Source organism: Moschus berezovskii, chromosome 8 (genome assembly GCF_049115385.1).
Source record: "Moschus berezovskii isolate FMDL1 chromosome 8, NW_MosBer_1.0, whole genome shotgun sequence".
Taxonomy (NCBI): domain Eukaryota; kingdom Metazoa; phylum Chordata; class Mammalia; order Artiodactyla; family Moschidae; genus Moschus; species Moschus berezovskii.
Window position 1 is genome coordinate 52,254,133 of NC_142467.1, and position 13,875 is coordinate 52,268,007.

Here is a 13,875-nt window from a genome sequence, read left to right on the forward strand (position 1 = left end):
AGAGACAAGGGGAAGTAGTGAGGGCTTTGCTTATAATCTGAGGATACGACCACAACTAACCAAGAGCTTTCATCTCAAGTCTATGTTCAATCTACCACCTCATGTATTCCCTAGCTTTTATTAATTCAATTTATGTGTACTGCCTACTCATGACTGTGTTCTCTATAAGGAAATGTAGGGTGGATAGAAAAAGATTAATAATTGCCACACCTTGACAAGACAAATGAGCCTTAGTTTGTTTTGTACAATGGAATTGTATGATATGTACAGCTAACTGATGGTATTTCAACCATACACGGTTGTCAGTCAAAACAACAGGTCACACTAAATGTAGTGAACTACTTAATCTGAACTCAATCAAATCAACTGAGCCCAATTTTGAAACCAAACTCAATTATAACTTACTGAGAAATGTCACATTATAAAAAGCAACATGTACTGTTCTTTTATGAGTTCATGGATGTTTCATGGACAACTTCAATAATCAATTTCTGCAGTTTATGTGTTAATTTTGGGAAGACTAAATGCCTATAAACTTGTACAACAGGTTCACAATATGAAGCTTCAGCAGTAGGAGAATTTGATATTTGTGTAAATCAGGATGTTCCAGTGCTAAGGAATAGATTTGGGGGGAAACAGACATCTTGGCATAATTAGCTCTAGATACTTACTCCCACCTCTATTATTAACATTCTCTGTGTAACTTCTTCAGCTCCCTCCCCAATTCTGAAAACAGGCTAGTTCTATTAAATCACTGTAGGATCCTTTCACTCCTCAACATTCTAAAAGTCTGTACTCACTAGAAGGCTTGACACATGGAACACAGGTTGCCATGCATTTTCCCATCTGGTCCACGAATAGGGTCATTTTCTCTGGTACAGAAAAGTACTCCATTCTTGGCACGATCCTGATACTCACTGCACAGTTTCTGAATAATGGAGATCAGACAGTTTAGAGATGGTTCTTTGTTTATAAATGTATGATATTCTTTATCAAAGATGTTAGAAAAGAGGAATTAAGAATAAAAAAATTAAACTTTTAGGATTTAGAATTTTCTAAAATTTTTGTGATATTTCTCCTTAAAAGAGTCATTCACTTAGTATTCAACAGATGTATTAAGTTAGAGAGATTAAATATGAATGTGATTTGGCCCTTTTATGTTGAATGAAGAGGATAAGGGATTACAATATAAAAAGCTAAGGGATATGACACATGTCTAAATTAATTGTGCACCAGTATAAAGGAAAGAATGATTCAAGGAAGTTCCCAGAAGAATTTATACATGAGTTGTATCTTTAGAATGTGCCTAGGAAAGCAATGTGGCAAAAAGTGTACTCCAGGAGGAATTATGATATGCAAAGGCAGAGGTGTAAAAGAACAGGTTATTTTGAGATAATCTATCATAGCCATGAGTACAGTGGCTAAAGAATTATCAGGACCCAAAGAGGAAGGTTTGGGAACTGGTCAAAAGGAGAATTTGAAGATAAGTCAGAATCAGACCATTAAACTTTGAAAAGACTTCTGCACTTTATTCATAGGAAACAGGAAAACAATATTTATAGCAGAGAAAAATCTAATCAGATTTTTGTTTTAAAAATATTATCCAGTCAGGTGTGTGGAGGGTTTAAATGACTAAAGACTGAAGTTAGGGAAACTATAGAAGACAAGGGAGGGCGGGAGGGAAAGGGAAGGAAGGAAAGTAGGAAGAAAGGAAAAGAGAAGAAGGAAGAAATTGAAAATGAGACATAAAAGGATAGCTGGGGGGCATTTGATAGCTAAAATTAAAAGGCCTTTGTAACATAGAATTGAAGGGAGAAAGCAATTGAAACTGAGACCTTAACAATAAGAGTTGCATGAAGACAGAAGGGGATTAAGGTAGTGAGCTATTTTAAGTAGAGTTTCTTCATGGAATGAAATGGTCCAATATACTTTACATTAGATTTCCATAATGCCATTGGTTCATGGATGTTTCCTACTCTGAAAACAGTATGGAAGATGAATCTTGAGGACTGAGGAGGATGCTGGCTAGAAGTAGAGACCAGGCAGGATGCCTATGCATCAGTGCAAAGGAAAGCTGGTAGGTATCTGAGCTAAGATGGTGAGTGAGTGAGTGAAAGTCGCTCGGTTGTGTCCGACTCTTTGCAAGCCCATGGGCTACATACAGTCCATGGAATTCTCTAGGCCAGAATATTGGAGCAGGTAGCCATTCCATTCTAGAGGAAAAGACACACACACACACACCCATAAAAGTCGTAACTAAGTTGATCAAACTCATCCTTACCTCAGTATCTCTTTTAACTTTTTCATTAGCCTTTCTCAAGTTTTCATCTGCTTTATTTTTTTCTTCTGAAAATTGCCATTTGCTGGAGACAGAAACGAAAATAAGGGAATGAATATAGATGTTTTGAATCTTCAAGCAGCAAAACAGTCATTTAGATGCAGGTAGAAATAACCAAGTGTTCCTGAGTTTTAGAACAAACATTTTCAAATCACCCTAAAGCCCTTGATTAAATTGAAATCTTTACTATTTTCCCAAAGAACCCCTTTCATTTTGCCTTCAAGTTTGCTGTTTGCCATTTCTTCCCATTGTAGCAATCTTTTTTTTTTTTTTTGTCATTTCTCTTTTAAATCTCCCCCAGCTTAAATTCTACCTTCTTTAAGAAGACATCCCATACCTCAGAGTGGAAATAAGTTATACATCTTTTACTGTGCTTTCATTTTGGACACTCTTCTTTTATAGGACAGTTTTCATTCTCCTTGGCAGAGAGAGTGTGTGTGTGCGCACACACACATGTGCATACGCATCCATGTATTGCTGTTAGCCTTAAACTTCTTGAGAGCAGGGATCTTTGTCCATACATTCATCCATTATTTATTCAACATTTGGTTAGTAATTATTTTTTGGCAAGCATTAGATAGTACCCTGGACATATAGTATAGTAGTTCGCGATATGAGCACATACTCTATCTTCTTAGAACTTACAGACCAGTAGAGCAGAGTGATGGTCAATAGATAGTCCTAGAAATAATTATACAAATATAAACTATTCTTATTGTTATGAAATTATTAAATGTTATAAAGATTGAATTTAATCAGTGATTTTAACAGATCTTATCCAAGGAAGTATAATTTTGATATGAAATACGCAGAAGAGACATTAGCTGACCAACAGAAGAACTAGCAGTTCAGAGGAAAGAGCTTATAGAGTTCAAGGATCTGAAAGAAAGGGTGATGAGATCTTTGCTGAGCCTTCTTTATATGTGTCCTAATTTAGGTGTTGTGGTTTGTTCTTTTCCCAGGGCCAGATGTCCAAGATGAAAAGATAGAGTTAATCTAGTTCACATATGAACATGAAATTTTTGTGGGCATCCCATCTATTCTGCCACAGTGGGGTAATGTATGTATGTGTGTGCTCAGTTGCTTAGTTATATCCAACTCTTTTGTGACCCTAAGGACTGTATAGCCCTCCAGGCTCCTCTGTCCATGGAATTTCCCAGGCAAGAATACTGGAGCAGTTTGCCATTTCCTACTGCAAGGGATCTTCCTGACCCAGGGAACAAATTCACTTCTCTTGTGTCTCCTGCATTGGCAGTCAGATTCTTTACCACTGCACCACCTGAGAAGCCCTAATGCGGTAATTACTGAAGGAAAATAATCAGTCCGGTGCCTACTTTTAACTCTCCATCTGTACATAGGGTTGCAAAAAGTGGGACATGACTGAGAACACATACACTGTGACCAGCTCACAGGAAGGCTTACAAAGGTTATAGGAAGAAATGTTAACAAGTATTGTGTGATCCAGTCATCTTACTGGAAACTAGAATCCACTTGTATTAAAAAAGAAATATTAGAGCTTGCTTGTTAGGTGGTATTATGATTTGTAGAGGACACTACATTACTCAGAAGTTCTCAAAGCAAATCTTCCCATAAAAACTGTTCTTGTCCATCATTTTAGTCAATCTTCACTTCACCTTTTGAGTCACTCCAAAGAAACCACATCTATACTTACAAAATTTCAGCACACAGGGCACATTTGTTGCCATGTATCCTGCCATCAGGGCCACGGACAGGGTCACTTTCCCGTGTACAGAAAAGTCTTCCATTCCTCACTTGGTTTTCATATTCCTTGCAAAGATCCTATTAAAAAGACAAGTAATTACATTTAGTACCTTTCTACCCTTTAACCTAGAAAAATGAGATCATGTATTTATAGTCAAAGAATGTTATATCCAGAAGGTGTTTGTAAACACATACAATATATTAAGGAGAGTTAATGAGAAAATAGAAATTATATTGTCAAATTACTTGGTACTTGTATCTACTATGTGGTACATACACTAAAAGGTAAAAGAGTCTAGGAAAGAATCAGTTCAGTTCAGTTCAGTTCAGTCGCTCAGTCACGTCCCACTTTTTGCGACCCCATGAATCACAGCACGCCAGGCCTCCCTGTCCATCACCAACTCCCGGAGTTCACCTAAAGTCATGTGCATCGAGTTGGTGATGCCATCCAGCCATCTCATTCTCTGTCGTCCCCTTCTCCTCCTGCCCCCAATCCCTCCCAGCATCAGGGTCTTTTCCAGTGAGTCAACTCTTCACATGAGATGGCCAAAGTATTGGAGTTTCAGCTTTAGCATCAGTCCTTCCAATGAACACCCAGGATTGATCTCCTTTAGAATGGACGGTTGGATTTCCTTGAAGTCCAAGGGACTCTCAAGAGTCTTCTCCAGCACCACAGTTCAAAAGCATCAATTCTTCAGTGCTCAGCTTTCTTCACAGTCTAACTCTCACATCCATACATGACCACTGGAAAAACCATAGCCTTGACTAGACGGACCTTTGTTGGCCAAGTAATATCTCTGCTTTTTAATATGCTATCTAGGTTGGTCAAAACTTTCCTTCCAAGGAGTAAGCGTCTTTTAATTTCATGGCTGTGATCACCATCTGCAGTGATTTTGGAGCCCCCCAAAATAAAGTCTGACACTGTTTCCAGTGTTTCCCCATCTATTTCCCATGAAGTGATGGGACCAGATGCCATGATCTTAGTTTTCTGAATGAAAGAATAAGGCTGAGGAATATTTTCTAAGATCAGATAGTTACTGTTAACTTTCAAATCTGTGAAAAAAAATAAATAAAGATCTGTCATGGGGTTCCAAAAAAATAAGAACATAATAAAACACAGCCTCCAAGACAAAAGAAATGTTGCCAGTAAGCAGAATATAGAATCTGTGAGATAAGATATCTAAGAGCTACTTAATAGGAACAAGTCAAGAACAGTCTGCATAATCTGCAAGGGGAAAGAAACACGACGGTATCCAACAGCATTATGCTTACTCTGTTTTTTACTCTGGATCATTTTAATTTACTCTTCCCCCTTTATCAGTGTTCATTTCTAACATTGCAGGTGGAAACCTCAGAGAGTGAACCTAATTTTCTTCACTCTTCACTTAGAATTTTGGGCCATCAAGACTAATCTTTATCTTTTGTTGTTGTTCAGTTGCTCAGTTGTCTCCGACTATTTGTGACCCCATGGACTACAGCACTCCAGGATTCACTGTCCTTCACCATCTCCTGGAGTTTGCTCAAGATCATGTACATTGAGTCAGTGATGAAAACCAACCATCTGATCCTCTGCCATTCCTTTCTCCTCCTGCCTGCAATCTTTCTCAGCATCAGGGTCTTTTCCAGTGAGTCAGCTCTTCCCATCAGGTGGCCAAAGTATTGGAGCTTCAGCTTCAGCATCAGTCCTTCAAATGAATATTTACGGTTGATTTTCTTTAGGATTGACTGGTTGGATCTCCTTGCAGTCCAAGGGACTCTCAAGAATCTTCAGCACCACAGTTCAAAGGCATCAGTTCTTTGGCGCTCAGTCTTTTTTATCGTTCACCTCTTACATCCATATATGACTATGGGAAAAACCATAGCTTTGACTAGACGGACCTTTGTAGGCAAAGTAATATCTCTGCTTTTTAATACTCTGTCTAGGTTTTTCATAGCTTTTCTTCCAAGGAGCAAGCATCTTTTAATTTCATGGCTGCAGTCACCATCCGCAGTGATTTTGGAGACCAAGGAAATAAAGTCTGTCACTCTTTCCACTGTTTCCCCATCTATTTGCCGTGAAGTAATGGGATGGGATGCTATGATCTTCATTTTTTGAATGTTGAGTTTTAAACCAGCTTTTTCACTTTCCTCTTTCACTTTCATCAAGAGGTTCTTCTGTTCTTCTTCGCTTTCTGCCATAAGGGTGGTGAAATCTGCATATCTGAGGTTACTGATATTTCTCCTGGCAATATCCAGCCTGGCATGTCATATGATGTACTGTGCATATAAGTTAAATAAGCAGGGTGACCACATACAGCCTTGACATACTAAAGGATTACTGGTCCCATTTTGGAACCAGTCTGTTATTCCATGTCTAGTACTAACTGCTGCTTCTTGATCTGCATACAGATTTCTCAGGAGGCAGGTAAAGTGGTCTGGTACTCTCATCTCTTTAAGAATTTTCCAGTTTGTTGTGATCCACACAGTCAAAGGCTTTAGCATAGTTAATGAAGCAGAAGTAGGTTTTCTTCTGGAGTTCTCTTGCTTTTTCTATGATCCAGCAGATGTTGGCAATTTGATCTCTGGTTCCTCTGCCTTTCCTAAATCCAGCTTGTATTTCTGGAAGTTCTCACTTCATGTACTGTTGAAGCCTAGCTTGAAGGATTTTGAGCATTACTTTGCTAGCATGTGATATGAGTGCTATTGTGTGGTAGTTTGAATATTCTTTGGCATTGTCTTTCTTTGGGAATGAAAACTGACCTTTTCCAGTTCTGTGGCCACTGCTGAGTTTTCCAAATTTGCTGGGATACTGAGTGCAGCACTTCCACAGCAACATTTTTTATGGTTTGAAATAGCTCAGCTTGAATTCCATCGCCTCTACTATCTTTGCAGTGATGTTTCCTGAGGCCCACTTGACTTCACACTTCAGGATGTCTGGCTCTAGGGGAGTGATCACACTATCATGGTTATCTGGGTTATTAAGATCTTTTTTGTATAGTTCTTCTGTGTATTCTTCCACTTATTCTTAATTTCTTCTGCTTCCATTAGGTGCATACCATTTCTGTCCTTTATTGTGCCTATCTTTGCATGAAACGGTCCCTTGGTATCTCTAATTGTCTTGACGGGATTTCTAGTCTTTCCTACTCTATTGTTTTTCTATTTCTATTTTTTCTATTCTTCTGTTTTTCTATTGTCTTTCCTATTCTATTTCTTTGCATTGTTCACTTAAAAAGGCTTTCTTATCTCTCCTTGCTATTCTCTGGAACTCTGCATTCAGATGGGTATATCTTTCCTTTTCTCCTTTGCCTTTTGCTTCTCTCCTTTTCTCAGCTATTTTCAAGGCCTCCTCAGACAGCCATTTTGCCTTTTGCATTTCTTTTTCTTAGGGGTGGTTTTGATCACCACCTGTACAATGTTATGAACCTCTGTCCATAGTTCTTCAGGCACACTGTCTATCAAATCTAATCCCTTGAATCTATTTGTCACTTCCACTGTAATTGTAAGGGATTTGATTTAGGTCATATCTGAGTGGCCTAGTTGTTTTCCCTAGATTCTTCCATTTAAGCTTGAATTTGGCAATAAGGGGTTCATGATCCGAGCCCCAGTCAACTCCTGGTCTTGTTTTCTCTGATTGTTTAGAGCTACTCTATCTTTGGTTACAAAAAATATAATCAATCTGACTTAGGTATTGACCATCTGATGATGTCACAGTGCAGAATCGTCTCTTGCTATTACCAGCATGTTGTCTTGGCAAAACTGTTAGACTTTGTCCTGCATTATTTTATACTCTAAGGCCAAACTTTCCTGTTATTCCATGTATCTCTTGACTTACTACTTTTGCTTTCCAATCCCCTATGATGAAAAGGACATCTTTTTTTGGTATTAGTTCTAGAAGGTCTTATAGGTCTTCATAGAACTGTTCAACTTAAGCTTCTTCAGCATTAGTGGTTGGGGTATATACTTGGATTACTGGGATATTGAATGGTTTGCCTTGGAAATGAACTGAGATCATTCTGTGGTTTCTGAGATTGCACTCAAGTACTGAATTTCAGACTCTTGTTGACTAAGAGGGCTAAAAAGAATAAAATACCTAGGAATAAACTTACCTAAGGAGGCAAACAGTTAGAACTGGACAAGGAACAACAGACTGGTTCCAAACAGGAAAAGGAGTACGTCAAGGTTGTATATTGTCACCCTGCTTATTTAACTTATATGCAGAGTACATCATGAGGAACGCTGGGCTGGAAGAAGCACAAGCTGGAATCAAAATTGCCAGGAGAAATATCAATAACCTCAGATATGCAGATGACACCACCCTTATGGCAGAAAGTGAAGAGGAACTCAAAAGCCTCTTGATGAAAGTGAAAGAGGAGAGTGAAAAGGTTGGCTTGAAGCTCAACATTCAAAAACAAAGATCATGGCATCTGGTCCCATCACTTCATGGGAAATAGATGGGAAAACAGTGGAAACAGTGTCAGACTTTATTTTTTTGGGCTCCAAAATCACTGCAGATGCTGATTGCAGCCATGAAATTAAAAGACGCTTACTCCTTGGAAGGAAAGTTATGACCAACCTAGATAGCATATTGAAAAGCAGAGACATTACTTTGCCAACCAAGATCCATCTAGTCAAGGCTATGGTTTTTCCAGTGGTCATGTATGGATGTGAGAGTTGGACTGTGAAGAAAGTGGATCGCCGAAGAATTGATGCTTTTGAACTGTGGTGCTGGAGAAGACTCTCGAGAGTCCCTTATACTGCAAGGAGATCCAACCAGTCCATTCTAAAGGAGATCGATCCTTGGTGTTGATTGGAAGGACTGATGCTAAAGCTGAAACTCCAATACTTTGGCCACCTCATGCAAAGAGTTGACTCACTGGAAAAGACTCTGATGCTGGGAAGGATTGGGGGTGGGAGGAGAAGGGGATGTCAGAGAATGAGATGGCTGGATGGCATCACCGACTTGATGGAGGTGAGTTTGAGTGAACTCCGGGAGTTGGTGATGGACAGGGAGGCCTGGCGTGCTGTGATTCATGGGGTCGCAAAGAGGCGGTCACGACTGAGCGACTGAACTGGACTGAACTGAAGGGATTCTTGCCCACAGTAGTAGATATATCTATTCAGAAAACCTAAGAAGGTTGTGACTTAATCCCAAAATTCAGAAGATGTCTATATCCACAAATTTCCTGATTGATGCTTTCAGTATTTTAAAGTTTCTCTCTGTGTTTTCAAAATTCTATTTGATGAGGTCATATATATATATATATATATGAATAATGATGTATATAAGTAATATTTTGGAATAAATATATATTTTAAAGTTTTTATATATTTATAATATATAGAATTAAATAAAACTATTTTGGTATATATATGTATATCAAATCACTATGACGCATACCTGAAACTAACATGATGCTTCATGTTAAATATACTTCAATTAAAAACCTTATTTAACAAAATTGTGTGATTTGAAATCAGAAGTGAAATTAAATTGTGGCTTTAAGTCACTAGGAAACCATAGCAAAGTCCCATCACCTTTGAGATTTCAGTTTCTACTAACACAAAGGAGGTTTTCAGAACAGCTGCTCTTTAGGACCTTTCCTAGATCTAGTATTCTCTAATTAAAAAAAAATAACTCATATTTCACTAGGATACTTTAAAAGTGAATCTAATGAGAAGATACTTGTTTTTGGAGGAGTAATGGGTATGCTCTCAACTTCCTGATTGTAACAATCTAGGAATATAGACACAGAAGACTGTCGCCTGACAATCATAGCATGGTAATAAAATTAATGCTCAATGGTTCCCATAAAAGAAACCATGATAATTTCAGTTTATAAGTTATGATTCATCCAAGGAGATTCTAAAGAAATACTGTATGATCAACCCACTGACAGGTTAATCATGGAGTAAGTATTGAGCCATCACTCTAATGCAGTCCCATTCAACAAAATCACATCGAATGACCCCATCAAAACAATGACCCCAGCCATTGAGAGTAAAAGAAGGGAAAGTAGTTGAGACAGTCAAGATAAGGGAAAAGAAACTGTCTGTTGATGAAGTAATAAAATATTGATCTCACAAGATGACCCAAAGTGCTAAACTGAAATTTAACAACCACCACAAAAGAAGTGGTTTTGAAATCTCAGTGAGTGTTGAACAAAGTATTGATAATTATCAATGTTCTGTGTTTCTTAAACTCTGAGTGCCCTATTTAGGGTGGGACATTTGATTCAGTGAATTGCATTATGAAGTGGAACTTCAGCTCTTAACTACCAAGAATTGGACCTGTGTGTCCCTTTAGGAAAATACAGGCTCTATAATTCGCAAAAATAGTAGCCTTATATTAGCACAAAAGAGCGCAGGACACAGAATCGGAATCCAACAGGAGGGTAAGATTGAAATCATTTACCCAGCCTCCATATTTTACTAATAAGTAAACTGAGACATGGACAGAAGAGATGAATTGCTCAGCTTCACACACTCACAGCAGGACTAAAACTCAAGTGTTCTCACTTCTCAGCAAGAGACTTTGTTGTCGCTGTTTAGTCACTCAGTAGTGTCTGGCTCTTTGTGACCCCATGTAGCCTGCCAGGCTCCTCTGTCCATGGGAATGCTCCAGGCAAGAATACTGGAGTGGGTTGGCATTTCCTTCTCCAGGGGACTTTGCCAACGCAGGGATTGAACTCTCGTCTTCTGCATTGGCAGGCGGCTTTGTTACCACTGAGCCACCAGGGAACGTTATTACCAAAATAAATACCATCATTTTCATTGACAGTAAGGTTTAATAACCTTGGTGATTTAAAGAATCCATGCTACGTTACCTACAATGAGTATTCAATTAACAAAAGGAATAATTATTTTATACTAGATTGAAAAGCTAAATCATCAAATAATTTGAAAAAAACCTTAATTTTAAAGGTATTTTAAAAACCACAATGTCAGTATTTGATGTTTTTGTTTAATTAGAAGCATGACCTTTATAAATGCAGGCCTCTCTGAACATAATAACCATGATGGGAAAATGAATAACTAACTTGTATTAATAGGATTATACATAAAATACACCAGTGAATATACAGTTTAAAAGACTCTGGAATTGTTTTAAAGTTATTTCTGTCATTTATAATGTATTGCTTTTTAAACTAATCTAGTCAAAGCAAAAGTAATTTAAGCCAAAGAGAAGACTGGTGGAAACTAAATAATATTTAATTTGCATAAATTTTGTCTTTTTTTTTTTTTTTTAAGCAAGGAGAGAAAAAGAACGTTTTGAGCTTTAGGTGGGAAAAGCTATTTTAATGTTGAATCTAATGATTAATATACTAGGAATATTATTCTAGGAGTAGTATAGTAGGAATTCAACTTGAGGAACTTTAAGGAAAAAAGCTCAATATAATAATGGACAGTGACATTACTGAATTACCTTAAAGGTTCAAGTATAAGTTGTTAATATTTATGTCCACAGGAACTAAATTATGTTGATGAGAAATTTACCTTTTCAGCATTACGTCGAATTCTAGTTTCATTTTCTTGCTTGGCAGTTTCTTCAGCTTCTTTTAAGCTGTTAAGAAAAAAGTTGATTGATTTATGACTGTATCAGATTTTCAATGCCCAGTTCTGTGCTAAGCAGTTCTATATCCTGTGCTCTAGCTTGCTAAACCCATCCACTTACATGAGACAAACTTTCCCCTGTCTTGAATCTTTGAGCCAGAAAATTGCCAGAGATAAGGGTGGATGTGAAACTGACTCATTGACAGTCAATTAGAAGCTTTGTTCTGTAAAACTGGATGGGTGTGACCGCTTGATTGACAAACATAAGACTGTCAGGAAAACTCGCTTTAACAGGCAGAACCAAGAGCTTTAAAACAATACTGTGACAAGGGTGAAACCAAACTAAGCATCTGAAGTACATGTTGTCAAACACACCCTTATGTATAGCTTTTTATACCTTGTAAAGTATTTGTCTTCACTTGTAGAAGCACCCTTGTCACTAAAAAGTTACATTGAGCAAAGCTTGGAAATCCTTTCAGATCTATTATATAATTGCAGTCTCATCTTAGAAATAGGCATGACTATCTATTTCTATGGAGCAAGAAACCAACCAGGAGTCAAGGAGGTCAAATTCTCTTTTTTAGCTAGGGAATGAAAAGAAACACAAAATCACAGAATTAGGGCAGGTTTGAGCACTGAAAGTCATGCCTTGTAGATAAGAAAGTGGAAATGAGGATGATTTACTGTCTGGAAGCCAGTTCAGTTCAGTTCAGTCGGTCAGTCACGTCCGACTCTTTGCGACACCATGAATCACAGCACGCCAGGCCTCCCTGTCCATCACCAACTCCCAGAGTTCACTCAAACTCATGTCCATCTCGTCGGTGATGCCATCCAGCCATCTCATTCTCTGTCGTCCCCTTCTCCTCCTGCCCCCAATCCCTCCCAGCATCAGAGTCTTTTCCAGTGAGTCAACTCGTCGCATGAGGTGGCCAAAGTATTGGAGTTTCAGCTTTAGCATCAGTCCTTCCAGTGAACACCCAGGATTGATCTCCTTTAGAATGGACTGGTTGGATCTCCTTGCAGTCCAAGGGACTCTCAAGAGTCTTCTCCAGCACCACAGTTCAAAACCAGCAATTCTTCAGCAATCAGCTTTCTTCACAGTCCAACTCTCACATCCATACACGACCACTGGAAAAACCATAGCCTTGACTAGACAGACCTTTGCTGGCAAAGTAATGTCTCTGCTTTTTAATATACTATCTAGGTTGGTCATAACTTTCCTTCCAAGGAGTAAGCATCTTTTAATTTCTTGCCAGTTAGTCTCTGCTTTTTAAACCTGAGAGTACATGCCCTTGAAATCCACAATGTTCTGTGCTTAGTCGTTCAGTCATGTCTGACTCTTTGCGACCCCATAAGTAGCCCATCAGGCTACTCTGTCCATGGGGCTTCTCCAGGCAAGAATACTGGAGTGGGTTGCCATGCCCTCCTCCAGGGGATCTTCCCAACCCAGGGATCGAACCCAGGTCTCCTGCATTGCAGGCGGATTCTTTACAGTCTGAGCCACCAGGAATACCCAAGAATACTGGAGTGGATAGCCTATCCCTTCCCCAGGGGATCTTCTTGGCCCAGGAACTGAACCTGGGTCTCCTGCGTTGCAGGCAGATTCTTTACCAACTAAGCTACCAGAGAAGGCCTGAATTCCATAATAGCATACTGTGATTTTCAAAGACAGGTGCAAAGTTATTTAATCTGTTGAATCTTTCTCTGTCCTGATTTTAAAGATCCAACGATGTAAACAGAGCACTTTAAGGCTTTCTAACACACAGATTAGAGAGTCTGTGCTTTGTTTAACAGCCAGAATATTAAAGACTAACTGGATCTTACTCATATCTGGGGCTCAATGCTCAGGGTAGCATCAGGCACTGAGAAAAAGATTAACCCAAGAGTTCTTCCCTTTCATAAAGCCCACCCCACCTTTTGTACAACTAATACATTTAGGCACATGACATAATTATTTTTGACTGCCATTTTCAGTTCGAGTATCTACACACGCCTGAATAAAGCAGTGCATGTCAAATGACTTATTTAGATTATTCCAGAAGAGAGCACCTTTTAAATTTTGAAATATTGTGCCTTAAATGACACTATGCATTTAAGTCATTATAATTAAACAAATTAACAGTCTTGAATTAGATAACAAGTACAACCACTTTATCCACTCCTTTTAAGAAACATTATCAGATAATATGAATTAAAAAGAGAAGAAGACACTGTGGGAGCAGGGACCATTTCACCCTATAAAGGCCAAGGATAACATGCTTCAGGAAAAGGACTTCCTTGCTGTG

The 13,875-nt window shown here is 38.5% G+C and overlaps 1 protein-coding gene across 5 annotated transcripts in view; it reads right to left on the minus strand.

Moving 5' to 3' along the window:
* SPINK5 (serine peptidase inhibitor Kazal type 5) overlaps positions 1-13,875 on the minus strand; it is an 84,638-nt gene that overhangs the window by 53,449 nt on the left and 17,314 nt on the right. For all 5 annotated transcript variants that reach the window (XM_088838577.1, XM_055430708.2, XM_055430709.2 and 2 more), the window contains exons 6-9: positions 11,534-11,600; positions 4,011-4,138; positions 2,282-2,363; positions 801-928 (exon numbers count right to left, since the gene is read on the minus strand). In XM_088838577.1, coding sequence (XP_088694703.1) covers positions 801-928; positions 2,282-2,363; positions 4,011-4,138; positions 11,534-11,600 — 405 coding nt within the window. The remainder of the gene's footprint in view (positions 1-800; positions 929-2,281; positions 2,364-4,010; positions 4,139-11,533; positions 11,601-13,875) is intronic.